Genomic DNA, 12,946 nt, shown 5'->3' on the forward strand with positions numbered 1-12,946 from the left:
GCCTCATCAGGCAGCTCCCCGCTCAGACAGGGCCCCGTCCTAGGCTTGCTGTGGAAGGATACAAAGAAAGGGCATTTTTTAAATCTCAAAAATGATGAATAGAATGTTAAAAAAAATTGTAAAGGGCACAAGTAAATCAATTTCTCAAAAAAAAAAAAAAGCTAGGATCCCAGTTGAAAATGGGTAAAAGGCATACACATAAAATTTATATGCAAATAGCTTTTTAATAAACATAGAAAACTCTTTAATCTCACTAGCAATCAAACACATCAAAAATAGTACCACATTAAAATCAGGTACCATTTTTTGCCCATAAAATTAGCAAAAGAGTTCTCATCTTTAATGGCTATACCAAACACTGATGAGTGAGTGGTGGGCCAGGTGATGTTTATTAGTACAGACCTTTAGAGAAGCAATTTGGCAGCAAGATATCAAACCCTCAAAAATGCTGGTAGTTTTGGCTAATTCCATGCCTGGAATCTATTCTAGAGAAATCATCCACAGTTCAGGAGGGAAAAGGTTAAGAAAAAACATGAAACCTATCTAAATGGTCCATGCTAGGGAAAGGAAATGGTGAAGTAAAGTATTTTATATTTGCATAATAAATTATTTAGGCATTAAAAATAGTTTTATGAAAAAATAGTTTTATTAAGATTTTGAGATAAATACAGGAAATTCTTATACTGTTAAGTCAAAAAAAAAAAGGAGCATATAATGATGAGCTCAATTATCAAATGGTTAGGAAAAAAAGGGGAAGGAGCCGTATCAAAATGCTAACATGAGTCAACTCTGAGTGATGGGACTGTGGGTGACTACTTTCCTTTCTTCCTGCTCTTTTTGCATTTTCTGTATTTTTCCATTACCAATATATATATTCATGAATATATATACATACGAATTAAGGAAATACACTTGGACTTTTGGGCTGAGAACAAACTTTGTCCAATGACCCTGAATTTATTCATTTTTTCCAAGTATTCACATCTGCAGAGTCGCCAAATACATTCAAGATTAGAAAAAAGCACCTCAAAGTCAAATGAGGTGAATGCCAAGAGAGGACAAGGAAAAAAATAACTGGAGATCAATAGGCAAAAGAATGAGAGCAAAAAACAAACACATAAACAAAATGCTCCTGGAACATTTCCAGTCAGGTCCATCTTCTTGCACTCAAACAGGAAAATGGAAGAGTCCAGTGGCCCTCAGGTAACAGGGCAGGTCTGAGATAAGCCTTCTTCACAATGTGCATGGGATTGGCCAGGGAGGCCTTGGGAAGCTCCAGAATTTAGAACCCAGGGACAGCGTGGTACGACCATGTCCTTGGCAAGCCCTGATCGTTCTCCATGATCTCTGTGCATCTGTAGGGGACCCAGCCACGCTCAGATTTGTAGACAAACTACTAATAAAAACAGACTTGTGACCACCTTGCAGCTGGATCTCTAGAAATCTAAGTCATCTCGGCCAAAGCCATCTGTCCTGTCCTTGGTGAGGTTTTTAGACCTCATTTCTGTGAAAGAGAGACTTTCAACTACATTCTCAGCTTCTAGGCCAGAGGCCTCACCTACCTCCTGCTCTGGAGTCCTTGGGCCCAAGGGTGCCACTTCTTGCTCAGAAGTGGAGCTTTCCGGATACATGCCTGTGACTTTTCTCTCTGGACTGGGGATTCCCTTGGACTCATCTTCAATGCTCCTCATGTCTCCATTTGAAGGCTTTTCTTCAGAGCCTTTCTGAGAGAGCTGAGAGCAATTTCCCAGAGAAAAGGTGCTAGAGGCGGCAAGGCCTGCTTTCCAGCCTGACCTTTGGCAGGGGGTGTTTCCATCTGGGGTAGGGAGCATTGCTGGCTTCCCCTCTTGGTCTGGGCTGCTGTTTCCAGAAGTTTCACCTTGTTGGCCCTGTACCCAGACAACTTGTGAGCTACCTTCTTTCTCACCTTGATCTCCTCCCCCTGACTCTGGCTTCCTGTCTCCCTCTGTAGTTACAGCACCATCATTCTGTCCCTCTGGACTTTGGTCACCTCCCCAGGCTTCACCTTCCAAACTGCCCTCAGCTCTAGAGCCCTTCCCTGTGTTTTCATCCTTCTCACCAAAGCCCTGCTCCTCCCTGCCCACTCCCTCGAAGACACTGCCTTGCCCGGGATCTGTTTTCTCTTCTCCATTCTGAGCAACTTCACCCTCCTCTCCCACTTGGGGGTCTCCATCCCTGCCAAGGCTCTGGCTGCTCTCATCCTCACCCCCCTCTGTCCCAGGATCCTGGCCTAACCCCAGCTCCAGGCCTCCATTGTCAATAGTCCCTATCCCTGAGGCGTCCCCCTGGAGAAGCTCCATCTCTCTCTTCTCTGGGACTGTCTCTGCTGCCTCCCCATTAGCACACCCTCCTTTCTTCTTTTGCAGAATGTGCTGCAGGTCAAAGGCCTTTTTGATGGGTGCACTGGTTACCCCCTTTGTGTCTTTCGGGGATGTAGGGATCACTTTCTTTCTCATGCAGGCCTCACAGGGACAAAACTCGTCCCCCTCAGGCTCCCCAACCAGCCAGGTCCCCAGGGCTCCATGGAGGGTTGGCACATCCTCCACAGGGAAGGACAGGAGCCCCTGGCTTCGAGCCTGCTCGGAGAAAGCCGAGAGGTTGCGCAGGTCCCGGAGACGACGCCTGCGCTGCTCTGTCTGCAAGGACATCTCCCACCTGAGGGCTTCCCTCGCTGGCCCTGGCATCCTCCCTGCTGCCCGGCTCTGGATCTTGTGGAGTTCTTTCTCAGTGCTATCCTGGAGCCGCTGGCCCATGTCCTGCTGTAACTCTGCCACCATTTGGTCCAGAAGGTCATTGCTCTGCAGGCTCCAGCGGACTCGGATCTCGGCTGTGGCTCTGGCAAGGTCAGCCATGAAGGCTTTCTCCATCCTCTTTAGCAACTTGGTCACCCAGAGGATGTCAGGGTCCAGGGACACTCTGCAGGCTGTAGAAGAGCTCTTCTCCCCAGGCCCCTGCAAGAACTTGGTCTGGGTTTGCTCATGGCTTGTCTCAGTTGTTTGGGGTGGCTTCTCCAAGCCAGGCTCATTGTTGGGGCCGCTATGACTTTCGCTGGCATCTGGATCCCTCCGGCTGGGGCTCCTAGGGGGCTCTGGTGGTTTCTCTCTTGTCCCTGGAGGGCAAAGTGTGGTGGAGACAGGGTCTCCTCCTGCTTCCTCTTCCTGCACACTCTTATCTTCCTGTGCACCTTCCCCATCGTCAGAGTCAGCCTCTGACGATTCTTGTCCCATAACTCTTCCCTCTTCTGGAGATCCTTGGACACCCTCTCCTGGCAGTTCTGCTATTTCTTTTTCTTCTTCAACTTTCTCTAGTTGTACCCCCTCTTCTTGCATTGCGTTTTCAACTACTTGATCCAGGTTACTGCCCAGCACCTGCTCCCCACTGTTTCTTTCTGCCTTGTCTTTCCTGGTGGCACAAGCCCATTCTTGGGAGTTTGAAGAGGCTGTAGAAACACTGGACTGTTGCTTTTCTGGATCCTCTTGGTTCTTGGAGGTTCTAGAATCAGGCCTCTGGGAGGGGATTTTCAAGGGCAGCTCTATCCTCTCAGGGACCAGGGCACTGTCCATGGCACAGGGTCCACTGCCCTCCCCTGAGCCTCCGGAGCCACTGCCAACATCCACACCAGATGAGGACGTTGGTGTGAAGTCCTCAGTCATGACATGGGACCTGAGGCCTGGCAGAGCCTTGCACCAGCCAAGCTCCCAGAGACCAGAATCCAGCTCGCCTTGCCTACAGCCACACCCTGGCCACAGAGCCTGGAATGTGCTCAGGAGCTCCTGGTACCGAGGAGACTCTGTGAACCTCACTTTGTCAGTAGGAGAACTAAGGTCTTCATCAAAGAAGTGGAGCCCAGCAAGACAGGTGATAAGGGCCCGGGCAGAGTGGCTAAGCCTCCTGCCCACTGCACTGGACACCTCAGGCAGGCTGCTGGGCCGGCCCTGCTTGGAGCCCATCAGCACCTTCATGATCTGTATGGAGGCAGAGACCTTGTGAGGAAGCATACACTGACCCACACCACAGTCCACAGCCATTCCTTTGCCTGATCCAGTCTCCCTGGGGACTTCTGAAACTCTGCTACAAGGATGGCCCTCTCCTGACTTGGAATGAGCATCACTAGTCACTGGGAGGGCTCCATCTGATTCTGCTTTCTCACTGGTGGCCCCTTCATGGGACAGTTGTCTGGCCAGAACTGGCTCCCCTAGACCTTCCTGGGAATGTTTGTCAGCATTGTCCTCCTTGGGGCCTTCTGGATCACCCCCCACCACAACTGTACTCTCATCCACTGTCTCACATTTCATGGGTATGGGCTCCTCCGGGATGTTGCTCAGCCATTCACGGACCACAGCATCTGGTGAGGCTCGGGGTAGGGCACCCAGCATCATTCTGCCATCTTCCTCTTGCTCCTCCAGGCTTTCCCCTCCACCAGCAACCTTCCCCTGTAACATTCTCCCAGACCTGGGACCACAGCTAGAGCTGCCCTTTCTCAAGGCTTTGACTGCTTTCCCCACGGCCCCTGACTGAGACCCCGGGGGCCGTGGGGGCCATGGGGGCCATGCATCTAGCTTTTCCTCCTCCAGCTTTCTCCCATCTGGCCCCCAGTCAGCACCAAGGCTACTGCTGCCTGAAGGGTGTTTCTTGACAAAAGGCCATGTCCTCGGGGGGGTGGGACAGTACCTGCTGCATACCAAGGAGACCTCAGAGGAGGGCCCCTGGCTGCCTGATGGCTGGGAGGTCTGTAGGGTCTTAGTGTTATCACTGGGGGTCTCATGGAACAGGGGTGTGCTGATTGGTGAGCAGCAGCAGTCTCGGTGGGCTCCTGGCATCCCTCCCTCAGGCTCTCCAACTGGTGGAACTAAAGGCCAGGAAGGCTTGGGAAGGTCATTCCCTGCCTTTTTGTCCAGGCCATCAGCTTGGATGCTCAAAGGGTCTGATGTGTTGGAAGGTGAGGGAGCTGGTGACCGTGCCCTGAGCTCAGAGTGACCTTCAGTCTCAGCAGAGGGAGAGTATGGGGGATAGAAATTGGAAGTACAGTCAGAATTGCTCACAGGGGTCATGAGAGCACTGCTAATCCCCTGTACATCCTGGGAATGAAGAGAGGCAGAGGAGGGGGGCCCTGCGTCCCAGGAAGCCTGGTTCCTGGCACTAGGTGAGCTTCCAGAAAGGTGTGGTGCTGGGTTATCTGGGCAGGCCCTGCCTCCACTAGAAGGCCCCGGCATTTGCCTGGGAACAGCTGAGTCAAGCAGGCAGTGGATGTCCCTTTGGTTGGGGTGCTGCCTGGGGTGGCCTATCCGGGCCCCTCGGCTGTGGCTGGAAATGCTGGGAGAGGACACAGCCCTGGATCTGCCCTTCTGCTTTCTTCTGCCTGGGACTGAGGCACAGGCAGAAGGCAGAGAACAGCTTTCTGCAGTATCCCCAGAGCCAGATTGATCTGAAACCAGGGGCGATCCCATCCCAGACCTACCCCTAGCCTGGGGCCACCTGGAACCCTGTCTACTTTCCTCTGCCTGTGAGTCCTTGTTCCTCAAAGATGAAGGACTCACCGTGGGAGGACAGGGGCCTTTCCTCTGAGTGGCCTTTGGCCGGGAAGTAGTCATGACACTTGTCTTGCTTAGGCAGCCCTGGTGCTGCTCACCCATTTCACTGGACTCCTCATGAGACCCAGCACTCCCTGAGGACTCACAAGTAGCACCTGCTGTGCCTCCACTCCGCTGCTTCAGGCATCTATGGTGCTCTCTGTCCTGCCCTGTTCTCTGTGGACCTGGGTCTTTACTAGTCCTGCACATGCTGCCAGCTTCCCTCCCTGCTTCTCTCTGGGAGGCAGCCCCAGAGGCCGCATGTAGGTCACAGCTGTCCACGCTGCCCTCCAGAGACCTAGAGCAGCAGGAGGAGTTGGGCTCAGAGTCTTTGGGGGGTCTGTCACTGGAGTCAGGGCTGACACTGTCTTTCCTGCTTCGTTTCCTTCCGGTGACCCCTTGGCTCCAGGGCCTCCTGGAATAGGAGTGTTGGGTCAACCTGGATCTCCTCTGAGAGGCCGTCCCCTCTTCCTGGGCAGAGTACAGGGGGTTCATCCATATCTCATATCTAGACCCTGGCTTCCACCGGCCTCGGCCAAGGGCTTTCTCACATCCTGCCTCACAGGTCCCTAGTCCTTGTGCTCCAGGTTCCAAGGAGCCCCCAGGGTGACTCTCACACACACAGTGGAGGGGATCCACCTCCCCCAGAACAGGGACCTCTCCATTGGCTCCCGTGAGGACACTGGCCCTCCCCACCCTCCTGGACCACAGAAGTGCATCCTCGCCAAGTAGGTGGAAACGGACTTTCATCTCTACAGACAGGCTGCCATCCTCATTCATGTGGACCTTTTTCTCAACATCATCACTGGCCACCAATGGGCCAAGCTGGGTGGGCGTGTCCTGAGGATATCTTTCAGAAGGAGGGCCCATCTGGGCGTGATGCAGGGACACTGGGGGGTCACTGAGACCAGACCTCTCCGACAGCAAGGAAAACCGCCGTGGCCGACTGCCCGACCTGGACCTTGAGTGGATCACACTCTGCTTGGCCTTTGGCCCCCAGCTTCCTGGCACATAATAAAAATAAGAAAAAAGAGGAAAGACAGTGAGCTACTAGGGGGAGCTTCAGAGTAAGAGAATAAAGGCTGGTCATGAGCCTTTCATCACCTCAACACCCCTACCACCTCCCAAAACACAAAGTAAGGGCAGAAACCACTCTAGAATGAATATCCAGTCTGCAGTTTGTGAAACAGCAAAGCCTAGTGAGATGAAATTGAAGTCTGAATTCAATCTCAACTCTGCCACTTCCTTACTGTGTAGTTTTTGGCAGAGCCTCTTTACTGAGTTGTAAAATAAGAATAACAGTAGGTTTGTTTTGATGATGCAAGGCAGTGCCTATAAAACTTTCTGTAGACGTTCTAGCACAAAGTAGGTTCTTGGTAGATAGCAGAGTTGGTAGGCAGAACAGCAGTGCCCAGAGCTAATTCCTGGCCCTGCTCATGCCCACCCCCGACACAGAAAGCAAAATCAATAAGCTGCTGCACAGGTGTCTGACTGGAAACTGTAAAATGCTTTTCAATTATTAAGGGTGATTTATCATCCTAACACTCATCAAGCTTTGGGGTTGATCCATGATTTCAAGGAAAGACCTGGACACACAATAGCAAGTCTTGATAGTCAACCCTGCACCCTAGCCTTGAAAAGAGAAAGAAAGGGAGCCACTGAGAGAAGAAAGAAGGGATACCAAGAAAGAATAAAGCCCTTAGTACTTTCTCATTTCATCTCTTGAACTAATGCATGGCAAAAGGAAAAGACTAGTGGGGGCTGAGGCTACAGCCAGCAAAAGAACAGATCTCCCCACTTGAGTCCATCTGGACAGAAGGTTTTTCCAAGCTTTCCTCTTCCATAAGCACCTAATGAGACTGAGGGCTCCTCCAAAGGGGAGGTCTGTGGCTAATAGGTCTTTGTACCTCTAGCACCTGGCATGCAGCGATCACCAAAATCATTATTGTCATTTCTTAACAGATTTTCACAATGGATATTATTTTGTTTATTCACCAAAGATCTCCTAATTCCTGTTTTCTTAAATACCAGACTCCTTTCTCCATACCCCAGTCAAATGTTCAGCCTGATTAAGTTTGATGATGATAATAAAGAGGAAAAGGCAAGAGTTACCCAAAAAAACTAGGATACTCCAAAATTGGGGCCAAAAGGCAGGTTTTTAAAATTATCTGGAAGGGATATCTTCCCAGTCCTACTGAACCACTATCCAGTGAAAAATTGAGGAAACGCCAAAACTAACTCACCAGTTTTATTTCTTGAAGTCTGCCCAGATAAAGTTTCAATCCCATATCTTCTGGAATCTTCCATTGCCAGAGGTTTGAAAGACTCATAACCAGCACATACGAGCACCGAGGGGCTGTGCAGCAGACCGTTCCAAGAGTCCACCTGAAGAAGGAGAGTGTTGAGTTTCAGGAAACTTAGCTTGCAAAACCCACCTTCTTCCCGAGGAGACATAGGTACCGGAAAAATCCCCTCACACTGGACCTTTCCTGAGGTTTGCACATCTCACCCCAGAATTCTGATTCAAGGAAAGGATCCTATCCACTTGCCATAATACCTCCATAACTAGCTAGGGCCTGAGGTCCTACCACTATGACCTTCCTTTCTACCTACACCCTCTCCCTCCACCTCGAATGAGGCCTGTGGTTTAGGGACTATTCTGGATGTCTTAGGTGGGAAACACTTCAAGAAATCTTTGGCCCACTTCCCTGCTTGCACTTGCACCCTCCAGAATACATATTTTTTAAAAACAACCAGAAGGTCCTACATCTTCCTTATGGAGATCTGATTTACTATCTCACTCTTTTCCCACACAGAGTTCTCTCCTGGGTCCTATCTGTGCTTTCCAATATAATCTTGAGGCCATTGCTTCTACCTTCAACCCTTCTGGAGTGGAAAAGGGCAAGGCTGTTCTCTCTACAGGTAGTCATTCTCTTCCAGGCTTCTCCATTGGTTTTCTAGGCTCCTGCCCAGAGGCTTGTGTCATCCTTTCCCACCCACCCCAGGACATCCTGGGCTGGGTACCTATCAGGCAATATTGCATTCCAGGAAACAGGACCCTGCTTTTAGAAAAATCTCACGTGGGCCTGAGGCCCCTGCGTATGTGAGACGTTGCACTATTTATGACATTATATTGTAAGTAGCAGTGTTGGGGTATTTAGTTTCATCTTCAAAGGGCAGTATATGTTCTTTTTTATTTTCTCAAATTAGAAGGGTATGTTCATTAACAAGGAAATGGAAAAAAAAAGAAGACCTTTTGCATCCTGTCTCCACAAATGACATTAAATTAGCTGTACATCACATCTTTCAACCTAGTTAATTAGAAGTTTGTTTCAAACTACTGGGTGCATTTTTTGGTTGATTTGGAGCTCTAGTCAATCACAAAAATACAAACATGACCCAAGTCTATCAATTTATAGATGTAGTCATGTTTCTAGGAAATCAGACTTTTTTAAGGGGAAAAAAATAATTGAGGGCTAAATGATGCTCCCATTCTGGAAAGAGGTTGAGGTTTAGGATCCACACACACAAAAGGAGAGTTATTGAGAGTGTTAATCCAGTTGAGGACCTGAAAACTGAGTTATGACCCAAGCCTGTGCTGGGGAGATACAACATCCTTTTGTTAACAGAAACTCTAATAGTTCTGCAGTAATTCTATATGAAATTACACTAATATTTTTTTCTCTAACTAACTTATGTTTGTACCTCTCCCTCTCACCCTTCCCTCTAACCTGTTGCTAGTTGAAAGCAGGGACCTAGACTTATTTCTCTGTGTACTCTGCATGTAGCTCATGCTAGTACATAGCAATGTGCCATAATTTAAAAGTTTTCTTACATGATAACTCTTAAATCATTAATGATGACTGTATCATTTGCCAGCCATGCAACCATGAGCAAACTACTTAGCCTCTGTGCCTCAGTTTTCTTACCCATGCAAATAAAAGAATGGCATTAACCTCCTCATGAGTTTGTGCAGATGTCATGTCCTAAATTAGTCAATCTCTATTTTACTCTTTCTGCTATAATTTCCAGTACTGCAGAGCATACAAAGCTCCCTAGACTCCTTTGCAGCTATAATTCTAACCACGAAATAGTTTCCAACAATTAGATGCACTTGTACAAGGTATGGAAAATGACAATGTAGCAGAGGCCATCTTTCTTTTGATTTTGATTGTTGTCACAAGAAAAAAAAAAAGTCAAAGGTACAAAGGAGCATGTGCAGCTGAGATGGCAAAAGTCACACTCATTGTTCCAGTACCTAGTCACCAGCTTTCTGGATACCAATAGACAGTAGTGGTATATCACCTGCCTGATTCTGGACCACAGCAGTTGTGATCTGATACTGAACTCAATTATTCTAGTGACAGCCCCTCAAAAACCCACTTGCTTGATTGTGTGAGAGGTATCTACCCAGATAGGTCAATGATGTTCTCGGAATTAGTTCCAGAAATCAAATGTATGCTCCTGAAGCTTCCCAATCTTTAAACACAAAACTCTCTGTGTATAATTTCTTCGTGCTTACGATACCTACAGAGATTTTTGTTTCCTGTACTGAATCATAGCTGATTAAAAGTGCAGTATCAGAGATTGTTACATGCAATAGACACTCAAGAATGGGAATCTAGGATTAGTTATCTGATTATCTGACATGATTGGGTTTAAAGGCAGTGATAATCTGGTTACAATGGGACACTGGTGGCCTATGGCACAAAGTGATAAAACAGATTCTTGAATGATCACCTCTGATAGTAGAATGTAGTGCTTACTGAGAACAGGATTTTGACTATCCCTGGCTGCCTTGATAATGAGAGCTGAAAGGATTATACAGTAGGCTGACTTCTCTGACTTAAAGAAAATGGCAAGCTTAAGGTCTAAGCTCTCAGTTCTGGGATGGCCAGAGGACCTGGGTGCTTCTACTACTACTGTAAAAGAATCTTTTTCTCTTGTAGTCAAACATCAGATGCAGAAACTGATTCTGCTAGTTGTTGAAATACAAATGAAATGGTTGTTGTATGATCCATCAAGCCACAAAGCAGGTATGTCAAAGCAGCACTCCATCATCAGGTGGTGGTGACATGTACTATATCAGGCTCCAGATGTTTGCACTGAAGGCATATGTAAATTGCATGAACCACACTCTCAGTTCACGTGCTTCTGCTGCATTGCCATCTCTCCTCCCCACACACCTACAACTTCCTGGGGAAGTTCCCTATGACCAGTTAACTGAAGATGAAAATATTTGATTCTGGCTTTCAGATGGTTTCACAGGGTATGCTGACACAAGTCAAAAATTGACCGCTGCAGCATGACAGACCCACTTAGGGGGGCATTAAGGGCAGTGGTGAAGGAAAGTACAAGGAACAATGTTGTTGATTGGCTACTTTTCATGGAAGGAGCAAGGGAAGGAGGTTCTATGGCAATTTATGGGCAGTGATTAGCAGTTCAATATGAGAATCAGGGACTTGGAAGGAGTAGGACTGGAGGGTTAGTGACAAGGAACTCTGGAGAGGAATCTGTGCCCAGAGAGAGAGAACATTTGTGTCCCATTGTATGCTCACCAGAAGGTTATAATCATGTGGACAAATGACCTGTACAATAGATGTTAGTCATTATCTTCCTCCAACCACCCCAAGTTGTGCTCAATTGGCTCAAACAAAGTGGCAAAGTAAACATGAACTAGAAACATAAACTACCTTATTCATGTGGATCTGACTGCCAACTCTGCTGAGGCTCCAATCTGCCAAGAACAGAGATCCATGCTAAACTTATGCCAAAATACTTGCAATTTGCAACATACCTTGAGGTATTCAGCCAGCCATCTCTTGTGAAGATAATGACATTGAATCCACCCCTCCCCCTCCATGATGGAAATGTGTACTCATTGGAATAGACACTAATTGTGCTTATATATTTTCTTCCTTTCCAACATCCTTCTAGTATCACCATCCTTGGACTTACTAAATACCTTACTCATCATTGCCATAATCCATGAAGATTAGTTCTATCCAAAGAACTGATTTTATAGCAAAAAAAGTAAGCCAATGCACTAACACACATTTAATTCACTGTGTAGACATATATACCATTGCCCCAAAGTAGCTATAACTTATAGAACAGTGGATCATTCTACGGGAGGCTCAGTTTGAGCACCAGCTGAAAGGTATCACTTTACGATGTTGAGGCATTGTCTTGCAGGATGTGATACGTGCTCTTGACTGGCAACTAATATACAGTATAGTGCTGTTTCTCCATAGGCAACAGATGCCTGGGAATTAAAGGTGAGAATGAGAGCAGTTCCTCTCACTGTTACACCTATGACCTAACTGAAAATATTTTGTTTCCCATCCCAACAACTTCAGGCTCTGCTAGTTTGGAAGTCCCTGGATCTAAGGGGAAATGTTCCAACCAGGAGACACAACAGTGGGTCAGTGAAGTTGAAAGTTGAGACAGCGCAGTTGAAAGTTTAAAGGATCCCTTACCTGGCCATATGGTGATTCTTGCAACAATGAACCACAAGGCAACAAGGGGGTTTCTGTATTGAATGGGATGATTGATTCTGATTATCAAGGGGAAATAGGGCTGCTGTAATGCAATAGGATGGGGGAAAAGTCATCTATTGCTCAGGGAATTCCTTGGGTGCTTTCTGTAGCTGTCATATTCAGTGGTAAAAGTTAACCCAGAAGCTCATGAAGAACCTCCAAGGGCTCAGAGTCCACAGGAAAGATACAGCACATGCTAGCAAATAGTAAATGCACCATAATTTAGATTGTAGAAATGGTTCACTCTACCACATCCATAACCACATTAAGCTGAGGTGCTGGCAGAGGTCAGAGGGAACACACAAAATGGACAGTAGAAGGAAACCTAATACCATCAATGGCCTTGCAGTAGATAACCTGGTTTACTTCACAGCTTTGGTAGGTATGAAACAATTTTCTATGTTTTGCCTTTGCCTCCATCTGGCACTTTATACAAGGTATTTTGGTGGTTGTGGACTTGATAGCTAAATCTTAACACAGAGGCTACAAGGTGGGCTTGTGCCCAGAGGATGGATGGTACAGTTCTAATGTGACCCTGATGTGACTCGGAGTTGGGGAGGAAGTGCATTTGTTCTGACTGTAGGAAGGACAGCTACATTCTTAGGTGAGAACCCGCTGCTGTAGATGCTGCTTATAAATTTAAGTAGTGGTAGAGTAGTATATACAGGTGTTAAATAGTGATAGGAGTGGATTATGGGGAGACTGTGGATTAGATCAATCCACCTCCTTCCCCCATCACGCCCACCTACAGTGTACATTTATGTTCTGCAAAATCTGGAAAGGCAAAAATTACATTCACTAGCCTTCTTTAAAGTT

The 12,946-nt window shown here is 47.4% G+C and overlaps 1 protein-coding gene across 2 annotated transcripts in view; it reads right to left on the bottom strand.

The window, feature by feature from the left end:
- Positions 1 to 381: 381 nt before the first annotated feature.
- RP1L1 (RP1 like 1) overlaps positions 382 to 12,946 on the bottom strand; it is a 65,165-nt gene continuing 52,600 nt past the window's right edge. For both annotated transcript variants that reach the window (XM_053216681.1, XM_053216680.1), the window contains 2 exons: positions 7,835 to 7,976; positions 382 to 6,595 (listed from right to left, as the gene is read on the bottom strand). In XM_053216681.1, coding sequence (XP_053072656.1) covers positions 1,437 to 6,595; positions 7,835 to 7,976 — 5,301 coding nt within the window. In that variant the 3' untranslated portion in view covers positions 382 to 1,436. The remainder of the gene's footprint in view (positions 6,596 to 7,834; positions 7,977 to 12,946) is intronic.

This window comes from Acinonyx jubatus, chromosome B1 (genome assembly GCF_027475565.1).
Source record: "Acinonyx jubatus isolate Ajub_Pintada_27869175 chromosome B1, VMU_Ajub_asm_v1.0, whole genome shotgun sequence".
Lineage (NCBI taxonomy): Eukaryota > Metazoa > Chordata > Mammalia > Carnivora > Felidae > Acinonyx > Acinonyx jubatus.